The sequence below is a fragment of the Balaenoptera musculus genome, chromosome 10 (genome assembly GCF_009873245.2).
Source record: "Balaenoptera musculus isolate JJ_BM4_2016_0621 chromosome 10, mBalMus1.pri.v3, whole genome shotgun sequence".
Classification (NCBI taxonomy): Eukaryota; Metazoa; Chordata; class Mammalia; order Artiodactyla; family Balaenopteridae; genus Balaenoptera; species Balaenoptera musculus.
The window spans coordinates 73,905,134-73,929,823 of NC_045794.1; the positions used below are offsets into that span (position 1 = coordinate 73,905,134).

At 37.2% G+C, this 24,690-nt stretch overlaps 1 protein-coding gene across 6 annotated transcripts in view; it reads right to left on the minus strand.

Annotated features, from left to right (window-relative positions):
* ATP2B1 (ATPase plasma membrane Ca2+ transporting 1) overlaps positions 1-24,690 on the minus strand; it is a 130,663-nt gene that overhangs the window by 52,308 nt on the left and 53,665 nt on the right. For all 6 annotated transcript variants that reach the window (XM_036864888.1, XM_036864890.1, XM_036864889.1 and 3 more), the window contains exons 2-3: positions 21,083-21,508; positions 8,985-9,182 (exon numbers count right to left, since the gene is read on the minus strand). In XM_036864888.1, the coding sequence (XP_036720783.1) occupies positions 8,985-9,182; positions 21,083-21,290 (406 nt within the window). In that variant the 5' untranslated portion in view covers positions 21,291-21,508. The remainder of the gene's footprint in view (positions 1-8,984; positions 9,183-21,082; positions 21,509-24,690) is intronic.

Here is a 24,690-nt window from a genome sequence, read left to right on the forward strand (position 1 = left end):
GAACATTCTCCAGGATAGCTCATATCTTGGGTCACAAATCAAGGTAAATTTAAGAAAATAGAAATCGTATAAAGTATCTTTTCCGAACACAATGCTATGAGACTAGGTATCAATTACAGGAAAAAATCTGTAAAAAATACAAACAGATGGAGGCTAAACAATACACTACTAAATAACCAAGAGATCACTGAAGAAATCAAAGAGGAAATCAAAAAATACCTAGAAAAAAATGACAATGAAAACACGACGACCGAAAATCTATGGGATGCAGCAAAAGCAGTTCAAAGAGGGAAGTTTATAGCAATACAATCCTACCTCAAGAAACAAGAAACATCTCAAATAAACAACCTAACCTTACACCTAAAGCAGTTAGAGAAAGAAGAACAAAAACGCCCCAAAGTTAGCAGAAGGAAAGAAATCATAAAGATCAGATCAGAAATAAATGAAAAAGAAATGAAGGAAACAATAGCAAAGATCAATAAAACTAACGGCTGGTTCTTTGACAAGATAAACAAAATTGATAAACCATTAGCCAGACTCATCAAGAAAAAAAGGGAGAAGACTCAACTCAATAGAATTAGAAATGAAAAAGGAGAGGTAACAACTGACACTGCAGAAATACAAAGGATCATGAGAGATTATTACAAGCAACCCTATGCCAATAAAATGGACAACCTGGAAGAAATGCACAAATTCTTAGAAAAGCACAACCTTCCAAGACTGAACCAGGAAGAAATAGAAAATATAAACAGACCAATCACAAGCACTGAAATTGAAACTGTGATTAAAAATCTTCCAACAAAAGCCCAGGACCAGATGGCTTCACAGGCGAATTCTTTCAAACATTTAGAGAAGAGCTAACACCTATCCTTCTCAAACTCTTCCAAAATATAGCAGAGAGAGGAACACTCCCAAACTCATTCTACGAGGCCACCATCACCCTGATACCAAAACCAGACAAAGATGTCACAAAGAAAGAAAAGTACAGGCCAATATCACTGAAGAACATAGATGCAAAAGTCCTCAACAAAATACTAGCAAACAGAATCCAACAGCACATTGAAAGGATCATACACCATGATCAAGTGGGGTTTATCCCAGGAATGCAAGGATTCTTCAATATATGCAAATCAATGTGATAAACCCTATTAACAAACTGAAGGAGAAAAACCATATGATCATCTCAATAGATGCAGAAAAAGCTTTCAGCAAAATTCAACACCCATTTATGATAAAAACCCTCCAGAAAGTAGGGACAGAGGGAACTTACCGCATCATAATAAAGGCCGTATATGACAAACCCACAGCCAACATTGTCCTCAATGGTGAAAAACTGAAACCACTTCCTCTAAGATCAGGAACAAGACAAGGTTGCCCACTCTCACCACTATTATTCAACATAGTTTTGGAAGTTCTAGCCACAGCAATCAGAGAAGAAAAAGAAATAAAAGGAATCCAAATCGGAAAAGAAGAAGTAAAGCTGTCACTGTTTGCAGATGACATGATACTATACACAGAGAATCCTAAAGATGCTACCAGAAAACTACTAGAGCTAATCAATGAATTTGGTAAAGTAGCAGGATACAAAATTAATGCACAGAAATCTCTTGCATTCCTATTCACTAATGATGAAAAATCTGAAAGAGAAATTAAGGAAACACTCCCATTTACCATTGCAACAAAAAGAATAAATACCTAGGAATAAACCTACCTAAGGAGACAAAAGACCTGTATGCAGAAAACCATAAGATACTGATGAAAGAAATTAAAGATGATACAAACAGATGGAGAGATATACCATGTTCTTGGGTTGGAAGAATCAACATTGTGAAAATGACGATACTACCCAAAGCAATCTACAGATTCAATGCAATCCCTATCAAACTACCAATGGCATTTTACACAGAACTAGAACAAAAAATTTCACAATTTGTATGGAAACACAAAAGACCCTGAATAGCCAAAGCAATCTTGAGAAAGAAAAACGGAGCTGGAGGAATCAGGCTTCCTGACTTCAGACTATACTACAAAGCTTCAGTAATCAAGACAGTTTGGTACTGGCACAAAAACAGAAATATAGATCAATGGAACAGGATAGAAAGCCCAGAGATAAACCCACACACATATGGTCACCTTATCTTTGATAAAGGAGGCAAGAATATACAATGGAGAAAAGACAGCTTCTTCAATAAGTGGTGCTGGGAAAACTGGACAGCTACATGGAAAAGAATGAAATTAGAACACTCTCTAACACCATAACCAAAAATAAACTCAAAATGGATTAAAGACCTACATGTAAGGCCAGACACCATAAAACTCTTAGAGGAAAACACAGGCAGAACACGCTGACATAAATCACAGCAAGATCCTTTTTGACCCACCTCCTAGAGAAATGGAAATAAAAACAAAAATAAACAAATGGGACCTAATGAAACTTAAAAGTTTTTGCACAGCAAAGGAAACCATAAACAAGACCAAAAGACAACCCTCAGAATGGGAGAAAATATTTGCAAATGAAGCAACTGACAAAGGATTAATCTCCAAAGTTTATAAGCATCTCATGCAGCTCAATATCAAAAAAACAAACAACCCTATCCACAAATGGGCAGAAGACCTAAACAGACATTTCTCCAAAGAAGATACACAGATTGCCAACACATGAAAGGATGCTCAACATCAGTAATCATTAGAGAAATGCAAATAAAAACTACAATGAGGTATCACCTCACACCAGTCAGAATGGCCATCATCAAAAAATCTACAAACAATAAATGCTGGAGAGGGTGTGGAGAAAAGGGAATCCTCTTACACTGCTGGTGGAAATATAAACTGATACAGCCACTATGGAGGACAGTAAGGACGTTCCTTAAAAAACTAAAAATAGAACTACCATACGACCCAGCAATGTCACTACTGGGCATGTACCCTGAGAAAACCATAATTCAAAAGAGTCATGTACCACAATGTTCATTGCAGCTCTATTTACAATAGCCAGGACATGGAAGCGACCTAAGTGTCCATCAACAGATGAATGGATAATGAAGATGTGGCACATATATACAATGGAATATTACTCAGCCATAAAAAGAAGTAAAATTGAGTTATTTGTAGTGAGGTGGATGGACCTAGAGTCTGTCATACAGAGTGAAGTAAGTCAGAAAGAGAAAAACAAATACTGTATGCTAACACATATATATGGAATGTAAGAAAATGGTTCTGAAGACCCTAGGGGCAGGACAGGAATAAAGAAGCAGACGTAGAGAATGGACTTGAGGACACAGGGAGGGAGAAGGGGAAGCTGGGACGAAGTGAGAGAGTGGCATGGACATATATACACTACCAAATGTAAAATAGATAGCTAGTGGGAAGCAGCCACATAGCACAGGGAGATCAGCTCGGTGCTTTGTGTCCACCTAGAGGGGTGGGATAGGGAGGGTGGGAGGGAGGGAGATGCAAGAGGGAGGAGATATGGGGATACAGTATATGTATAGCTGATTCACTTTGTTATAAAGCAGAAACTAACACACCACTCTAAAGCAATTATACTCCAATAAAGTTGTTTTTAAAATAAATAAATAAAATAAAATAAAATCAATTCAGTGGCTCATGACCAGAATTTTGAAAAATGAAACAGAACAAAACAGAAAAGCATATACATGTAGTAAAGGTGAACTGTTTTTTGAAAGCTTACTTTGGTTAGTTTTAAATTCACATGAAGGAGTATGTTCTTCTTTGTTCCTATGTAAAGTTCTTTCTTACTGAGCGTTGAGCTAAAATCTCTGAAAGTCAATGGTTCTCTTAGGAAATGCAGAACAGGAAATGGATTATTCACAAGAAAATAATGAGTAAACCAATGACGCTAGCAATGATTAAAGCATATTCCAGAATAGTGAGCATGAACTGAAGAGAGGACTTGAGGTGCAAGGGTGCTGAATAAAGATGAATCAGCGAGAGGTATGTGGGACAGATAAAGGGAGAGAAGACAGAAGCTGGAGAAAAATCAATTTGCGTGAAATGGAACAATCACCATCCTCATCAAATGGGCATGATGTGAACAATCACAAAAAATATCCCTGTGAAGATCAGCAGGATTCAGCCACCAATGGGTATAAAGCATGTTCTCCAAAGGAGATGGCTAGATGATCTACTGAGAGTGCTGGCCCCGCCATCCAAATACTAAAACTTCTATTTATTTTCAAGCTGAAGAAATAACTATGTATCATTGCATACAATAACCAGTTAAGTGAATCTATGGTTTACATTATTTTAAATAGTAGAAGCTGTAAAGACAGCTTCCCCTTACCTCTCGCCCTGCCCAGAATATCAGAGATTTGCTCTCTGAATTACATAAAGCAAGTCTGAACTCAAGAACAGATGAAGGTTGAAATACTATATTGACCACTTTCACCAACCTTGAGGCAGTGCTAAAATATTATCTTCCAAATAAAGCACTACAGTGGTCTTACTGGTTAAAAATATAAAAATGCAATACTTGGGACTTCCCTGGTGGTTCAGTGATTAAGACTCTGCACTTTCACTGCAGGGGGTGCGGGTTTGATCCCTGGTCAGGGAACTAAGATCCCACATGCTTGCACCGTATGGTCAAAAAATAAAATAAAATACAATTAAAAAATAAATAAAATAAAACACAATTAAAAATATATTAAATTAAATTAAAATCAAGTGATGGCAGGGGATTCCCTTGCTGCAGATTGAAAAGGAAAAGCAATACTTTTTAATAGTGTGCAAGAATGACAGACTCATATCAGAAGATGAAATTTACCAATCATATTTCAAGAAAAACTTTTACGTAACTGGTGGATGGAAGTGAAAATAAGTATCATGATTTAGTGAGTACACTAAAATCTTCCACTTGGATTTACCTAATGTTGAGTTTTTTCCAGCTATGAGAGATATTAAAACCAAGTTCTGAAAGAAAACAAACTTAGACCCAAATCAGGCTAAATCAAGATTATAAAATATAATATGTATATTTAATCATGCTATTAATAATGATGGTTTTTAAAAAATTTTATTTATTTATTTATTTATTTATGGCTGTGTTGGGTCTTCGTTTCTGTGCAAGGGCTTTCTCTAGTTGCGGCAAGTGGGGGCCACTCTTCATCGCGGTGCGCGGGCCTCTCACTGTTGCGGCCTCTTTTGTTGCGGGGCACAGGCTCCAGACACGCAGGCTCAGTAGTTGGGGCTCACGGGCCTAGTTGCTCCTCGGCGTGTGGGATCTTCCCAGACCAGGGCTCGAACCCGTGTCGCCTGCATTGGCGGGCAGATTCTCACCCACTGCGCCACCAGGGAAGCCCAATAAGGATGTTTTAAGGCTACTAAAAATCAAAAATTTAAACGTTCACCTTTTTAATCTTTAATTTCTATTTGTGTATGTGTTTTAAAATGCTCACAGTATAAATAACTTTAAATATATATAATTCATAAATGCATAAATGCATCATTTGGAGATGTGTGCTCATATCTTTTCTTTATAGGCAAAATAACCAAAAAAGTTTAAAGACAATGTAACAGAGGTTAAGGGAAAGGAATTGTGAGACAATTATTTAATTTTCAGCTTTAAATCTCACATGCATATGTATTTATAACTAAACTACTGAATATTTCAAAAGAAGAGTGTGAAACAAGTTAGTGACATATTTCATTTCATATATAGTTCTACTTTATATTACACAGATAAAGTTAGAATTATCTTGAAATAGACAGTATTAAAGTATTTCTAGAAACTGAATCTTTTTCCTACTGATGACCATTACAAATTTTTAAGGGAGCTGCAGGGAAAAAAGAAAGAAATCTCAAAATCAAAGTTAGGAAAGGACTGTAGTTTACCAATTATACATGGAAAAAAAAAAGTATTTTAATAATGTTTTCAGTAAAGTCCAAGTGTAAATACAATAATAAAAATTGATTTTTACTAAAGGTGCTCCCTTGTAAATATATTCGCCTGAGAGGTACACACCATCTAAATTCAGCCTATGCTCTCTAACACAGGGCAAATATGCCATTCTAAAATCCCCTACGTGATTCTTGGGTGGTATATCAAGTGATATATTAATAGCATAGAAAAGCGGTTCTCAAAGTGTTGTTTAGGAACTCCAGGGGGATCCTCGAGGTCAAAACTATTTTTAGAATAACACTAAGATGCTATTTTGCCTCATATTTCATGAATGTATAGTGAAACTTTCCAAAGACTACATTACATGTGCTAAATACAACAAAATGAATGCAGAAGCAGATGAGAATCCAGTTATCTTCAATTAAGCCAGACCTCAATGAGATACAATGACATTACAAACACCACTACTCTTCATTATTTCATTTCAAACTTCATTAATAATTAATTATAGTAATTATAATTATATATTATAATATTTATTATTTTTAAATGCACTGATAAATATTTTTAAATTTCTCAGTTTTAATTTAGAATACAGTAAATACCTACAGATATAACTCACATAATCAAAACCTCTTTGGAGTTCTCAATACTTAGAGAGTGTAAAAGGGTTCTGAGACCAAAGAGTTTGAGAACCACTAGTTGTATACAGTGACTATAGATTTATGTGGGTTATAGTGCTTATTTTCACACTAAACAGTACTAGTAAGAAATTTTGATAATTTGGATTTCTATGACTATAGATTAACAATTAATGGATTTCCTTTTAAGCAAGTATCCACTTCTTAGTGTTAAACATAACATGATGAAAAGATACATGAAATATACTAATAAGTGTTTTTTAAAAAAATACAAACACTAAATAACTTTTACCATGGAGCAAAAATACCTTTATATGGTTTATTAACACCTTCTGGTACATTTTGAGCCTCTTTAAGGGCCTTAAGACACCAACAACTCTAGATTATCTTCTCAGTTGGATCTAATACCAGTTATCTCCTTAAGCAAATATGAAAAAGGGCCTGTCACTATATCCTACAAATGAAGCAGTCTGAATTCCAAGATTTGCCCAGATCCTGTTAGTAAGAACCTACTCCCACTGAAAATATTTTTCTTCAGTTTTCTTATAGTCTTGGGAAAAAATGTTAAAAGTAAAAAGTTTTTAATCATCTGCTAACGCACTCAAGTCTAGAACACCAATTCCCAGTATTCTATAATGACAGTTGGATAAACCAAGCAGTAAAGAATTTAACTGCATGTTGCTAAACATGGTATCACCTCCCTTTCCAGACGAAAAGACACACACACTTACACATCCTCACACCCACCCACTTGTGCACACATACATATACATGAGCACCACAGACACATACATAAAAACATTTTAAAAATCTCAGAGGATATATATCAAAATGATAACCTCTAAAAAGTGGGATTTTCAGTAAATATGATTTCCTTTGAATTGTCATTTCCCCCCCTAATTTTTCAACAGCAAAACATGTACCGCTTATTTAATAAATAAAAGTTTAAAAAATAATTTGGCTCAATACTGACAAGAATATTGCCTAAATCCTTTCTTATCTACATCAGTGATTCTCAACTGCAGGTAATTTTGCTCCCCCCCCCCATAGGATACCTGGCTACCTCTGGAGATACTCTTGGTTGCCAAGGTGACAATGAATGTTCTGGTGCAAAATGTCAACAGTGCCCCTCTGAGAAATCCTGATCTCCACAGACTTCAGCCTCAGATCCACTCGCTTATGCTGTGACCCACTACCTCCTCCCGCCCGCCCCCGCCAAAAGTTCTCTCTCACATGAGCTCTAGGCATACCTTTGAAAGAATTACTTTAAATGATTACCTAAGCCAACTTTTAGAGTTAGCAAATATTTACTAAACTCTTCATAACTTGAAAGGCAGAAGAATGAAGCTTTCACAAACAAAAATATTTTGGTGAATCACTCTTCTGATATATAAAATACTAATGGTTCACTCTATAGCTACTTAAATATAGTGACCAAAACCCAAGCTAGATCTCCAGGCAGTTATAGAATGTAATGTTGGAAATACCCATTTTAAATAATTTGTTTTAAGGAAAAAGAAGAAGAAATTTAAAAGAGAAATGAAGGGGTACTTCCCTGGTGGCGCAGTGGTTAAGAATCCGCCTGCCAACGCAGGGGACATGGGTTCAATCCCTGGTCCAGGAAGATTCCACATGCCGCGAAGCAACTAAGCCGGTGCGCCACAACTACTGAGCCTGTACTCTAGAGCCCGCGTGCCACAACTACTGAAGCCCGCGCACCCTAGAGCCCATGCTCCGCAACAAGAGAAGCCACTGCAATGAGAAGCCTGCGCACCACAACAAAGAGTAGCCCCTGCTCTATGCAACTAGAGAAAGCCCGTGCGCAGCAACGAAGACCCAACGCAGCAAAAGAAAAAAAAAGAGAGAAATGAAGGACATAGAAAGATGAGAGAAAAACAAAATCATGTGCAGTTATAGGTTAAAGCAGAGTTACCATTCTGTATTTTTCCACTGGTCAGAATACTTTGTAGCATAAACATTTCTAAGATGGCAAGGAAATTATCCAAATCATGTATATAACAAAATATATATAACATTTTGAGAACTTGAAAAGTAATAGATTAGGGAAAAGAATAAATTTTTGCTTTCATAATGATTTTCCAAAAGATTAAAAAAAAACACCCCAAATTAAAAACTAATTACTTCACAATAGTGTTCTAAAGAACTTAAAAATCATGATGACATATAACACATCATATATATGGCTTAGTGCTTTGCCAGACACAGCATATGCGTACACGGGTAGGTTACTTAACCTCTGTGTCTCACTTGTAAAATGGAGGTGACACTGTCTATCTTATAGGGTTACTGGGAAAATTATCTGAGGTAATATATTTAAAGAACTATTAAAAGCACTATTAGAACGATATCCAGTACAAAGCAGTTAATAAAAGCTGGCCTGCTATTGTTATTATGTATTAAGTAAGCAAATGCACTGAACTTAGCATCACACGTAAGTCTTCCCTCTCCCCGCCCAATTTACTTACGTGCATTATCCCCTTCTGGAGGCTGATAAAAAGAAAGGCCCAATGATACTATGGCTGCAATTTCTAATATAATTAAAGTGACATCTTGTAATGCTTCCCATACTAATTGAAGAAAGGTTTTTGGCTTTTTAGGAGGTATAAAATTCTTTCCAAATACAGCTTCTCTTCTCTCTATATCTGCAGGGTTTCCACTTAAACCTAATAAAAAGAAATAAATTTAAGTGAACAGTTTTACTACTTACAAATGAAAATATTTTATTCAAAACACATTCATTCTCTACACTTTAGATTCGTTACATTTAGACACAATTCATAAGACCCTATCAGAATGGTTTATTCTCATGAGTTAGACTAAGTGTACATAATTTAAATCACCAAAAAACATGTGCAATGCTTTAAGAGAACATTTTAAGTAGATGACACAAGGTTGAACTAAGAATTTCCACTTTTCCAAACTGCTGGTTTTTGATCATACTGTCTTACACCATCTTATAGACTGCTAGAGACCAGAAATGATATGAGTTTGATGGTTTTATATCGGAATTAAACATTTCCCTGACCTTTACTTATGATATTTTTCCTCCAAAAGTGGGGAAGTATATAAAGATATTTATTTGATTTACTTATTGCATCTTGGTTAACTTAATAAGTAAAAGTCTTTTATTTTCATTCTTATTTGCTGAAAAACAATGAAAAGTTCATCCACTGTAAGCTCTAAAACTTCTAGTCTAAAAGGTCTGTTATAGGGAATTCCCTGGCAGTCCAGTGGTTAGGACTTTCACTGCCAGGGCCCAGGTTCAATCTCTGGTTGGGGAACTAAGATCCTGTAAGGCGTGGCACGGTCCAAAAAAAAAAAAAAAGGTCTATTATACTTCAATTGATAAAAGATTTGCAAGTCACAAAAAAAACCAGGAGACTTAGAATGACCTTTCCTTCAAGTTTACTTTTTACGATTTATTTCCAGTTAAAGAAACAGGTAGTGCTATTGACTGACCATCACTGTAAAGGAAAAGGTACCTTGTAGGACATACTACTTATTGCCTGGAGCATGGAATTAGAAAGCTATGAAGCAAAAGGTTAAGAGAGAGCTGGATGATCAAATTTGCCTTTCCTTCACCCTACCAAGCAAGTCCTTCTCTAATTTAATCCTGCTGATCCTGTCGAGCCTAGATATATCCCAACTAGCTAATGCAAAGCATGTACATATTTACATTATTGTGGGACTATGAAAACACAGGCAGCAGTGACAAATGACATTTTTCCTTAGTTTAAGAACACTGAAGAAGGGACTTCCCTGGTGGTGCAGTGGTTAAGAATCCACCTGCCAATGCAGGGGACACAGGTTCGAGCTGTGGCCCGGGAAGATCCCACATGCCACGGAGCAACTAAGCCTGTGCGCCACAACTACTGAGCCTGCACTCTAGAGCCTGCGAGCCACAACTACTGAGCCCGTGTGCCACAGCTACTGAAGCCTGCGTGCCTAGAGCCCGTGCTCTGCAACGAGAAGCCACTGCAGTGAGAAGCCCGCGCACCGCAACAAAGAGCAGCCCCCACTTGCCACAACTAGAGAAAAGCCCGCGTGGAGCAGCAAAGACCCAACGCAGCCAAAAATAAATAAATAATTTTTTTTTAAAAAAGGAAAAGAACACTGAAGAAGAGGACAGAGATACCAGGATGACATGACTTTTCATTTATCATTATAAATTTAAATTTATAATCCATTTAACCTCAACTCTTTATTTTTTGGCAAGAATTCATTCCAAGAGAACAGCATAGGAAGAAGACAGGGAAACAGCAGATCACTGTAAGGCTCTCGGTTTTAAGTGTTTCAGCTATTACTCTGGATGCAGAGGCGGGCAAAGAGCAGAAGAGAGAAAACAAAGGAAGTTCATTATTACAACAATGAGAGATGAATATACAGATCTTAAAGTAATTATTTACTTTGGTTTTTTATTTATTAATTACTTATTTACTTGTTAAAGACACCAAAAAGCTTCCAGAGAATGTTTTCACAAGCAACTGTAGCACAGTCGGGTCCACACTAGGCAGTTCAAAAAGCATCTTAGATTTCTGATGACAAAAGTCATCAACTGAAAGCTTCCACAGAGCTCTAGGCTTTGAGTCAGAGTCAATGGATAGAAAGGCAGTGAAGGACTGCACTGGACTAGGGGACAAAGGACTAGGGGGAAAGACAATATGAGAGACGAAACTTGCAAATTATAACTTAGAATCCACACACTGTTTCTTCAGGCGAGAGTAATGCCCCTCATCAATCCTGGCTGCAAACAGTTAACAACAGTCTGTGGTTTAATCGGGGGATGAGGGAATCGATGCAGTGAGGTTTTCCACAAAACAGAATGTATTTGTTTTAAAGAACTGTACTTTGAGATGTTCTGAAATTATGTGCTTACTGCTTTTCAAATAAAATACCCTTTCTTTTATGAAAGGATGATATTAGACAGTGGGTAGGTTTGTTCTGTCTTATATTTTAATGCCCTTACAGCAAAAAAAAAAAAAGATTGTTATCCCTCCCTGTGTCAGTCTCCAATTCTTTCTAAGAAATATGTTTGAAGATACTGGTTCTATCAGTTTAACTCACCCTTAATAGAGTCTACCATTAACTACATATAACACCTCAGTTTTAAATATCACCACTGCAACTATAAAAATAGTTGATTAAATCTTAACTTATATTGGTTGTAACAGGGGCCAATATTTTGTTAATGCTGAAAATAACAGCCATAAAGCTAAAGATCGCTTAAAAATGTATCTTGGAGGGAATAAGGAAAGTAAAAAAGCAGCTGATCCAAAGGTTATCATAATTCTTCCTATGCTCCCACCACATATACAAGCACACACCTAGGTCACTGCACCACTAAAGCTGTCTGGTTTAGGAATTAGAAAACCTAGGCTCCAATTCACCTACTGAAATCTTGTGCAAGTCACTTAACCCCTTTGGGGTTGGGGGGGGCATTAATATTTATTGGTATAACTCAGATAGTTTGGGAGGACCAAAGGAGAAGGTACAAAGTTTATAAACCATAAACTACAGGGCAACAGTTAGTTAAGGTAAGTAAGGAGAAAGACAAGTTACAGACTGAACACTATAGGTTTTAACTCCATTTTGGGGACAGCTGATTTCTATTCATGTAAAATAATAAACTCACATAATCTAAATATAATGAAGTTCAGAGTTCTGCAGCAGTCTGTCCCCCCTCCCCTGACGCCTGATACTTACTGAGTCTCTGCTACTTCCAGGTACTGTTCTACTTGCTAAAAAGCCAGTGTGAACAAAACAAGTCTTACATTCAGCAAGCTTATATTGTACTGGAGGGAGATAAATAAAGAGACAATTAAAATAGTATGAAGAGAGGACTGGCATTTATTCTAAGTGCAATGGATACCACTGGAAGGCTTTATAGCAGGGTAGTGATAACTAATTTCATTTAAGTTGTCTGAAGGATAAATTGAAGAGTTGGAGAGTGGAGGAAAAGACCAGCTGGGAGGCTGCTGCAGTACAAAGTAAGAGACGGTGGTAGTTTGCACCTGGGTTCAGAAATGGAGGCAGAGGACTTCCCTGGTGGCACAGTGGTTAAGAAACCGCCTGCCAATGCAGGGGACATGGGTTCGAGCCCTGGTCCAGGAAGATCCCAACGTGCCGCAGAGCAACTAAGCCCGTGCGCCACAGCTGCTGAGCCTGTGCTCTAGAGCCCGTGAGCCACAACTACTGAAGCCCGCGCGCCTAGAGCCCAAGCTCCACAAGAGAAGCCACCGCAATGAGAAGCCCGCGCGCCGCAACGAAGAGTAGCAGCAACAAAGACCCAAAGCAGCCAAATAAATAAATAAATTTAAAAAAAAAAAAAAAAAAAGAAAGAAACGGAGGCAGAGTCACTGAATCTGCCAGGTATCTTGTAAGGAGATCAGACAGAACTTGCTGAAGGAGTGGATGTGGATGAAAGAAAAAAAGAAGGATAAAGAATGATACCTAGATTCTTTTTTGTCCATGCACTCAAGTGGATGGATGATAGAGACATTTACCAAGATAGGGCAGGCTTTGGGAACTGTAGATTTGGGTGGAAAAAGGTAGGCAGGAGTTAATGGTTCTGCTTTATCGATTTAAACATGAGATCACCATTAAACAAGAAGCGGGAATGTCTAGTAGACAGCCGGTTATCCATATTCAGAACTCACAGAGAGATCTGAGCCAGAGAGTCCTCAATATACAGATGATTCTGGAGCCATGGGCCTAATGAGAGCTTCTAGAAAGCTAAAGTAAGTTGACAAGAAGAAAGCAGGGCTGAGGCAAGAGCCTTGGAGCACTCCAACATTTGATTTGAAGATCAGCTAGGGTTCTTAAAACACCAAAGAAAACTGAGAAGAAAAGGGGATACACATACACACGCACTTACAAATAGATTCATGCAGTATTACAGAAAGGGAGTTTTAAAAAAGATGATGTGGCTGATTATATCAAATGGTGTTACAAAAGTGGAGTAAAATGAAGACAGAGAATGGATAACTGGCTTTCACTAGATGGAGGCCGATGGCCTTGATAAGGAATCTTCCAGTGGAGGTATGGAAGAAAGTCTGATTAGAAAGAATTTGACAGATAATGGGAATTAGTTAAGTGGAAACAATGAGTACAGTAACTTCTTCTAGGAGTGTGATGCAATGGAGAGAAACAAAGCAGTAAAAGTAAAATAAAGCAGTAAAGGTGAATTAAAATGGGTAAATAAAACCCGTTTTGCTTTTTAAAGATGAGTGACAGATATTAAGGCAAGTTATTTAGCAATGGAAATGACCAACTAGAGAAGACCACACTGGTGATACAGGAGAGACACAGGCTAGTTAATCTAGAGCAAAGCCTTTGAAGAAGCCAGAGTAAATGGAATCCAGGGCGTGGGTGTTAGCCTAGTATAGGTGTAGGAAGAGGCTCCACTGTGAGGGGGGAGAAAGCAAAGTTTGCGGGGAAGAGAAAGGTAAGCAGTTGGAACTGGTAATGAGACTACATGGTCCTAGTTTTAAAAGGAGAGGAGATATGATATCAAATCATTTAGAATAACGTATGAATAAATATACTGAGAATCTTCTGCCTAGTCCTGTTGGCTCCGTTGATTGTAGTGTAGCAGCAATAAGGCCAAGGGCATTGATCTCATTAGGGCCCAGTTAGCTTGACAAAGAGAAAAAACAAAACCAGCTCAGAATATATGCTTTTGGGGTCTGGATCTACCATTCTATCAATAGATAATGGCTCAAGGATACTGTCTTTATGTGTGAAAGGGATAGATTACGGAATAAAATGCAAATTCTATCAATAGCTTGATGTTTTAAAAAAAAAAAAAAAAAATGTAGCATTCCAACTGCTGGGGCTAATAAAAACATGTCTCAATTTTAGAAAATGAAGAGGGGAGAGTAATGGAATATAGAAAGCAGGTGGATTTAACTGAAAATCATGGCTATTACATAGCACACCCCAATCTTATCAAATTCTGTACTTGAAATTATGTCAGTATTTGTGTGTGTGTGCGCGCGTGTGTGCACGCGTGTGTGTGCGTGTGTGCGCGCGCGTGTGTGTGCACGCGTGTGCGCGTGTGTGTGTGTGTGTGTGGAGTAGTGGTAGTGGTGGCAGCAGCCAGCCTGCATTCTTTAAGTGAGGGCCACAGGAAAACACACAGATCAAGAAAGTATGTGAAAATTTGTGTGTGTGTTCATTCTTCCTGAAAAACAGACTAATACCCTCATCATATTTTCAATTTCAAAAGAAAAGGAGACTGCCCTCAAATTTAAGTGAATCACTGTCTAAATTCAAACTTAGGCTTAGTTCCTGAATGCCAACCATGGGCCAGATACTGTGATAGGCATAAACATACGAGGGGAAGTGAGTCAGACAGGATGTCTTTCTCTGGCACTTGCCTTCAAGGAACTCACAGTTTGGTGGGGCAGACTTCACAAGTAATCAGTTACTCACCAGCCAGTGTGTTACATATTATGATGGGGGTGGTGAGGCTGTTAATGGAAGCCAGCAAAGGGAACTGGAATCCAAATTTACGGGGTTGGGGTGGACAAGGGAGTTCTAAGATACCAAACTTGAGATCTCAGGAATGATTAAGAGAGACAGTCACAGGAAGGGTGAGGTAGAGTGTTTTAGGTGAAAAGATCATCATGTAACAGGACCAGAAACAAGAGTGAGCTTGGCACAACAGTATTTAAGAAAACTGAAAATTTTGCTATGCCTCAAATACTGAGGAGGAGAGTTGGAAAATGAGATGAGATGAGATGAGATGAGGTAAGCAGGAGCCAGACCCCAAAGAAATTTGTTAACCTAAGTGAGAAGTCTGAACTTCCTTCTAAGGGCAGTGGAAAACCACTGCCAGCTTTCAGCAGGAAAGTGACAGGCAGCGTGAAGGGAGACAGGAAAAGACACCAGTTAGTATGTTGTTACCTGAATTATGCAAGAGAAAGACAGCAGCCTCCAGCAGGGTGGTGCGGAGGTAGAGAAGCAGACACCCTTGAGTTAACAGACAGTTAGGAGTTAGAATTTCCACGTCTTGTCGACCCAGTGAGTGAGAACAGGTGAAAGACTCCTATCAAAGTCAAGTCTATCTAGCAAGGTGGATGACAGTTTCACTGCAAAGGGGGAAAGAGGAAATATGCTTTCAGAAGGGAAAGTTTGGAGAGGCTGAGAAAACGAAGATGTCTAAAAGCAACTGAGCTTTCAAAAGGCCCAAAGCCTGGGAGAAAAGCCTGGACTGGAGCCACAGATGTCAGAGTCAGATGTGAAGTCTTAGAAGTGGAGAGCATCACCCAGGGAGAATGCAGAGTGCACCGTGAACAGAAACACAAGGCCTGCCAACACTGAAAGGAGAGCACAGGAGGTGGATGAAACGGGCCAGATAGGAAGAAAGCAAACCTTGAGAGTATAGTGTTATGAAAGCAGAAGAGAATGCTTTGGGAAGGAAATATGTCTATTGTACTGAGAAAACTGAACTTGAAAAAACTAACAAAGCGATGTTACTTCAGGCTCTATCAAGTACAACTTTAAAAAATAATATATATATGCTACAAGGTTTGAGAAGAAGTAGTCAGTGTTACAATTATCTGCAAAAAATTAATAAGCAATGAAAACTGGTAATCTGAGCAGGATTTAAATTAAATGTATAATTCTCTATTTTTAAAAAAATTTTATTGGGGTATACAATTCTCTATTATAGCAGGAATAAATTTCTAGGACAAGGTCACACAGGATCATCAATAGAAAACCCTCATTGATAACTGTATACAAGCATTAAAACATACGTGGCTGGCACACCATGGCCATGCAAATCCTTGTCGAATGCCTAAAACCAACCTGTATGACCAAACACATACATCAGGGAATCACAGTGGTCTTGTAGTAGCCTGTAAGTCAGTAATGATTTATCCTGGGCAAAAGGCTGACTTCTTTCGAGAGTTAAAATATATTTCCATGTGTGAATGTCAATTTTATTGTATTACATCATGAAGACATGGTCAAAGCACACCATTACCAACAACCTTACTACTAGCAAGTGCAAATATAAACTGCCATCTGAAACATTATGGAAACATTAGTCAGCCAGGGACAATTGCTGTTGACTCTACCCTGCTTCCTACCACACACTACTTTTGCTTCTCTCTACCACTGTTTCCTTATTTCCTTTGTTTTTTTGTTCTCGTCTACCTAATTTTAGCAACTACCACTTAAAAAGCCTGGTGTCTCATTTGCTTTCCTGCCCTTTACAAATCCATAAAGTCATGCCTCTTACAGAGTACCATTCAGTACCTATCTTTAATTTTTATGAATTCATTTTTATCCTTTGCTTGATACAGTACTATGAATAATAAATGATACCAAGGGCTGAGATTTGCATTCTGTAAATCTTATTAGAGTCTATTCTACCATCCAATATAAAATATAATATAGATAACATAGGAACACATTAAAATGGGAAAGATACCAAAAGCTAGGGTAACAATAAAAAGATCAAGAAATATGGTTTAGAACAGGAATAAGAAGGTTAATGTAGGGAAACAATAATGATACAGAAGAACAAAACTGTAATGGCAGTTTTATATAGTTAGGATATTAGAAGATTATTTTGCCTTAAAAGTACATTGTTGGATTCTGAGGACTATAAGATAGGTGCTTGCTAACACATAAAACCAAAAATATGAAGCAATAAATCTCATTCCAGTTAACCTTGAAGTTTACAGTTCTAATTCTTTTAAGAGTAAAGATAATTAATCAGAACCACTAGGAAGTTTTTAATATGAAAATTACATCTGGCTCAAAACACTTCCTATTGATCAGTACACGTACAGTATGCTTGAAATCAAGTTAAAGCACTGCTCTGCTAGAAAACAAGCAATAAATTAGCAGGCCAAATGAGGAAGCACACAAACACAACTTCCTGAGGAGGGCATATTTTAAAGACCAACTAATAAACAGAATCTTAAATCCCCATTTTTTTTTTCATCATGTAATTCCTGCCATCAAAAAAATACTATTGTGACAAGAGAATACAGGTACTTCTTTCTCAATCTCTCAACTCTTTCGCAAGCTGAATGAGATGAACTTTTATAACACGAAGTACACTACAGTAGTTAAAAGCATGTCCTCTGTCTAGGTTTGAATCCCTCCTCTGGACTTATGAGCTGTGAGACTTCAGCTAAGTTGCTTAACCTTTTTGTGCTGTGGGTTCTTTGGCTGTAAAACAGGATAAGGTTGTTGTGAGGATAAAGTAAGTTGATATTTATAAGTACTAACTACCAATTTGGCACAAAAAGTGTTATCTACGCGTCACTTATTATCGTTGTTGTTCTTAAGAAACATCTTTAATTGTTCCTCCAGACTTTAGAGCAATCTAATATCTACATCCCAAATATTTCTGATTTTCCTTCTCCACTCATTTTTCTCTTAGGCATATATCACTAACACACTACACATCTCATTTGTCTTGTGAACTTGTCTTCCCCATGTAAAAATAAGGCAGGAAGTTTTCTTTTATTCATGGATGTATGCCCAGAGCCTAGGTAAGTGCCAACAAGATAGGAGATACCCAATAAACACAATATCTCAGCAATTCTAAAACACACACATTCTTATATTTTATTAACATCTCTGAAATTGGGATGTAATTTAATTATACACTTACAATTATCTTACAGTTAAAACTGCCAACACTAATTATTTTTTTAGGGGGTATATAAAACATATGACTATCATTAATCTAGATCTGACAAAAGACTGTGTGTCAATGAATGAATGAATGAAAGAACTAAAGTGACAGATAAACTTCAGTTTTACCTAACCAAAATTCCTGTACTTTAAAGAATCATTGTTATCTCACTTTCCCTGACTATAAGCAGATTATACTAAAAAAAAAAAAGGCTACTTATTGTCTAGATCATTTTACATAAAAACTCCTAGCTGATTATTCCCAGGGATGAGTCATTTGTTACCATTTGCCTAGTTGATCAGTGACAAAATATTCATTAGCTTCTGAGTGAATTATTTCTAAATTAAACTAGAACTATTCCTTTGGAAATAACATTTCTGTGAAGGCTGCTGTTGTTTTTATTTATTCTTACGACGACTGTAAACACAAACATAATGCTTACAATGGCTTTTTCACATTCTTTAGAAGAATATTTCAAAATGACAAACTATATATATATAAACAGTGAAGACAAAAGTTTGTACAAATTTTGACAAAAATTAAATTCACAATACTAGGAAGAAGATGAGCAAGAATTTTCTAAGAATAAAAGACGGGGAAAATGGCATACACTTGTTTAATAGCACAAAGCAGCAACAATACACACAAAATTTTGAGTGTTAAGTGAATATTTCTAGAGATTATCCACAACTTCCACCATGTCGTAAAAGAGGTACATAACCATCCCCTCCCTAAATTTTAAAACCTACTGTACTAGGTACAAAGTTTCCGTTAATTTAATAAACTTCACTAATTAAACCAAAATCAATGTAAGGAGAACTGCCCAAAACAACAACACAAAAGAAACTGCAGTGCAAACTAAAGAGAAATAATGTCCATTAAAAATGAAAAAGCATCATGGAAGGGTTTTTAGTTAATCAGAAGTTTTGTCTTCTCGTAACTAACAGCAGGGAAACACAAAGACATGGTTGAGGGAAGTGCAAATATGTGCAGATTTCAAAGTGAAGTTCAATATTAGGTTTTTTAAAATTAATTAATTAACTTATTATTTATTTTTGCTACGTTGGGTCTTTGTTGCTGCGCACGCGCTTTCTCTAGTTGCAGCGAGCGGGGGCTACTCTTTGTTGCGGCGTGCGGGCTTCTCATTGCGGTGGCTTCTCTTGTTGCGGAGCACGGGCTCTAGGCACGCAGGCTTCAGTAGTTGCAGCATGCGGGCTCAGCAGTTGTGGCGCACGGGCTTAGTCGCTCTGTGGCATGTGGGATCTTCCCGGACCAGGGCTCAAACCCATGTCCCCTGCATGGTCAGGCGGGTTCTTAACCACTGCACCACCAGGGAAGCCCCAATATCGTTTTTATGAACAAACTATGTTGTTATACATATTGAGGGTTTTTAATGTTAATATACCCTATCAATTTGGTGATCATGAAACATCCAAAATTAGGTTTTAGATTAAACGTAGTATGTACATACGGTTGAATTAATGAATCTACCAATTGAGAATAGCAACTTAATGTACAAATCTCTGAAGTTATATGAAGTTAGCTAACATTTTAAAGTAGATTTGCATACTGAAAAAACTCCAAAGTTTGTCAAATTACATCTATTAAAAGTTCCATGGGTCTGTTCCTGATTCACTGAATTTAAGCAGCAGAGGTCCAGCTCTTAAAATGGTGCAGCATATTTAATGTATAACTGAGAAGTCCATGTTTCTAGTGGTTCTGACTTGAGGAAAAGATCCAGACAATCTGGAAGACTTTACAGAAAAAAGAATATACTCCAACTGATCTGAGGAAGCCCTTTTAGGATATATGTGAATACTGACATTAGCTTCCTCAAGACCATGCTACCTCAGAAAAATTAAAGCAACTACCTACCATTAAAACAATGAGCAATTCACATAGAATTACATAAAGGTTTTAAAGAATCTTTTAGTGTGATTTAAAATTCTTTTACAACTTTGGAAATAACTTTTTGCTATTACCTTAAAATTTATCACAAGTAGTGGCATGGCATAAGACGTTTTAGGAAAAATGTTAAGAAAAACACTGAAGCACAATTTTTCTAGAATTGGCTTTGGAATATATACTAATATCTTTTAAACTTTAGCATTAATAATTTCCCTTCCTTACTAAAATAAATTGTAATCACCAAACATTCATCCTCATGTATCCTTCCCCCCCTCCTTTGCAATTTGGAAATCCTTTTTGGAAACTTCCTAACCTTACCTTTATATTCAACATGATCAATATATTAAATAAAAGATTATCCCTTCAAACCATTTCAAAGACCATAACGCAATGAAGTTATAATGAACGTTTCTGTTTTTCAAAAAGAAATGTACTACAAATCAAGAATTATGAAACCAAAGATTTCTTTGAACACAGGGAAACTGAATATAATTCGAAGATTGAAAACTATTTTTAATCAAAGGAAATGTCCGCTAAATTAAAAATTGCCATCTAATCTACTCCATTTGCTCTGGTACCTTCTGAACTAATTGTTAAAGTTTAGGTTAAAAAAAAAAAAACAAACTTGGTCAGCTACTGGCAGTGAAAGCTATTTTAAGCCGCCTGGCAAAGTGAAGGATAGTGAGCAGGGTTTAGTTCCACTGAATCCCCTGGGAACTACCAAGCCTGATTCCAGCTCAAGTGGAAAGACAATCATGCTATCGTAAACAAGCAGCAATATGTGCGACAGTACAAAATACTTTCTCCCACCAACTTAAAATATATAAATCAATTTGCAACACTTTTTTTGATCTAAAGTTACTTTACACCAATCTTTAATGCCACGAAAAACATGGCATAATCAAACAATAGCCAAGACAATCTGAGCATGCTTATTTATGAGCCAATTACAGAACTCGCCAAAGTACTAAAAATGAATGTAATAAAACTCACCTTCATTGGGAGATGTTTTTAACCTGGTGCAAATTCCATAGACATCTCCATAGCTTTCCTGTATTTTTCGTAATGCATCTGTAGACCTGAGCTCCATGAGAGCCCGCAGCTCTGCGAGTGTAATTCCAAAGTCTCCATCATGATTAGCTTCCTTCAAAGAGTTTTTTACACCACCATATGCAACCGAGTTGTTTGCCATGTCGCCCATTACAAGTATAATTTAACAGGAGGAAAATGTTTCCCAAAAGACTCTAATTTTCACTTGATATATATCCAAGATGAAAATCTTTTAAATATGAAAATCTTTCTTAAACCAAACACTCATTGTATGACTTCGTAGAGGAGCATCAGCAGCATTTCCCAGGGAAGTATCTTGACCTTTGGCCCATGACTAGTTTCTTCCTATCAGTCATGAGACGTACACATCTGTAAGAAGAAAATATTTAAAATTAGTAAAATCCATATGAGAGTATTATGCATATAAGCATACTTTCTAAGTGTCATCAGGTAGCTAATCAAAGTATATCATTTAATTGCAAAAATATTTTTTACTGTAGTTTCATGCCCTTAAAATGTTTTGCATGATAAAAGGTCAAAGTATAACTTCTAAATAAAATTGTATATCAAGAGACATTAGCTTTCACCATTATTAAATGAAACTATATTTCACATAACTGTTAGGGATTATTAATAGTTATCATTAAGCACTACGTTAGTTGCTTTAAATTCATTCTCTCATTTAATCATCACAATTTAATCCCATGAGGTGTTACTGCTCCTTACTCTACTGAGAAGAATAAGCCTCAGAGAAATTGAGGGGTTTCTACACAGCCCACAGATGCCTGACATGAATGAGTTGGGATGCCTCTAGACCCATGTTCCTTCAAATACACTACCCTGTCTCTCCAAACCTTTCATATGGGAGAGTCCCCAAAAGGGCAAAAAGCACAGTGAACTTCTCATATGTTTTCCTGCAACTCTCCTTGGCCACTCTGTGATGCCAGCAACTTTTGGCTTCCTAAAACTATCTTTCACATGTTTCACATTTTCCAACTGATTTCTGTCACATGTCACCGCCTCAGGTCTTCGTTGACTATCTAAAGAAATTCTCTACCCCTTAGTCACTCTTTACCGTTACTCTGTTTTATTTTCTTTGCTGGCCCTTAGTATTATCTGAAATTATCTTGTTCACTGATTTACTTATTTGTTGTCTCCCTCCACTTACAATATTAGTTCTGCATACAGCGCATGGGTTGGTCCATTTCTATATGCTGAGAACCTAGAACTGTGCCAGACCCATGGTAGACATTCAATAAGCATTTCAAGAATGAATGAATGCACTATTTTAATTTTCTTCACAATTCTTGGTTGAATCTGCAAACGTGGAACCCACAGATAGAGGGCCGACAGTAAGGGACTTGAGCATCCGCAGATTTTGGTATCCTGTAGGGGCTTGGTGGGGGGTGTCCTAGAACCAATCTCCTGCCAATACCAAGGGACAGATGTACTTTCAAGTTCTCCTCTTACTCTAAACCACCTAAAAATGAGCTCTCAACTCTTCCTTCTCAATATATGTCCTTTAAAGTATGACCTCAAAGTTAACATGCCCAACAATGGATTCATCTTATTCTCTAATTAGAAAGCTCCCTTCCCAACTATCATTATCTTAATCATCTGGATTTGAGATCTTAAATCATCTTTGATTCTGTCCACCCCAGCTTTCAGTGAACTGAGTTCAATTAACTCTTCCTTTGAAAAGCCTCTTCTACAGATCCCCTTTTCTTCCTGATCTTTGAGTCCCCCTACACAAATTATAATCACTACCCCTAGAGTTTCTCTCTCATTCTATTATCTCCTACAACGAATCCCTTCTACATTTTGCTGCTACAGTTAGTCTTTTAAACAGTTATCATGCCACTATATCTAAACCTATAGAATGAAAACACAGTCTTATTGTTCATATCTGTTTGGCATTCAAGCCTAAGCTCTATTTTACCTATTCAGCCTCTCTCCCTCCCCAAAATATTCCATATTTAATAAATGCTTAATGATGAGGAACTAGAAGAGATTACTTGCAAGTACAATTAATATCCAGCTATGAAACTGTTATGGGGATGTTTGCAAATCATGGTATGTGGTTCAATATCCATCAAAATTGCCTAGAGGACTTGTTAAAATACAGATTGCTGGGCCCCACTTCCAGAGTTTCAGTAGGATAAGGGTGGGCTCCAGAATTTGCTTTCCTAACAAATTCTCAGGTGATACTGATGTTATTAGTTCAGAGAGTACAATGTGAGAAGCACTGGACAGGAGAACGGGCTAAAAACTAAATGGTTGAGGATGGCTAGTGGAGGGAAAGTTTGCTTGCCTTGGCTTAAATTTACAAGGATGTGATAGTTGTGAACTCTGTAAGACATTTTCTTGCCTGCTTCCTCCCACTTCACAAATCCTTCTGCTTGCCCAATTATTACTAATTTTACTCATCTCCTAGGCAAAGTGGGTTCCTACTCACACATCAATTATTATAATAACCCAACTTCAAAAACTGAAGAGGGTGGTTATTTGATACTCTCTGAGTTTTCATACCCCAAATTTCTTGGTATCTGAACATCACACCAACCCTAAAATAAATTATTATTATTTACTGAAGAGATAAAATAATTAAAGTTCATTAGTTTATGTGTTGGAGGCATGTATGTCATCATTTCTCTGGTTTCCACAAAGAGGAATTTTCCTCAACAATTTCTGACCTCCTACCCAACCCATTACCACTGAGGTGAAATGAGCTGCTTGACAGATTTTCGGAGAACAACTAGACATACATAGCTTCCTCACCTCCCTGTGTTCTTTGTGAGCCTGATGTCTGCAAGACTCATCCATTCTGGTCTGAGTTATTAGGGGCAGACCCCCAGGTAAAAAAGCCTATTGTTCAAAGTGTCCGGGGGCTGGGGGGGGGGTGATAAATAACTGTTTAGTTCTGGATTCAATATTAGAACTTCACTGTTGTCACACAAAAACTTTCATTTCAGTTTTTGTCAGTAATAAAACTTTTTATTCCTATGTGCCAATATTTGTCTTTTCTCTTCACAGAATTCAAGCAGGAGAGAAGCGTGTTATTTATTGGGTGCCCTTAAATTTCTCAACAATAAGGATACATAACATAGCTAGGATCTGAAATCTCTGTTTGCAACTCAAAAGCCATGCTTCTTCTACTATACTGTCTCTACTTTAAGTCTTCATGTTTATTAGGTTGAAATGGAAATTTCTGTAGGTTAAAAAACAAACAACACCAAATGTACCAATTTATACAATAAAAACAGAATTTAATAGACATTATAGTGGATATTTGTTATCTGCCACATCAGCTCATCCTTCTCCCCCATTTCTCAGCAATGGCCTCACTTTCTGTTTGGGGATCTGCCCTTCCCCAACTCTCAGTGTGGTCCATCCCCATATCCAGACATTCCCCTGACCATAAGGATGATGGGTTCAGTAACGTGCATGTGACTCAACAAAGACCAATACATAGGTGACAACAAGGCACCTGCTGTGACTCTGGAACAGAGACTTGTTTCTTCTTACTGAACTTAAATCTGAGATGTGGAAAG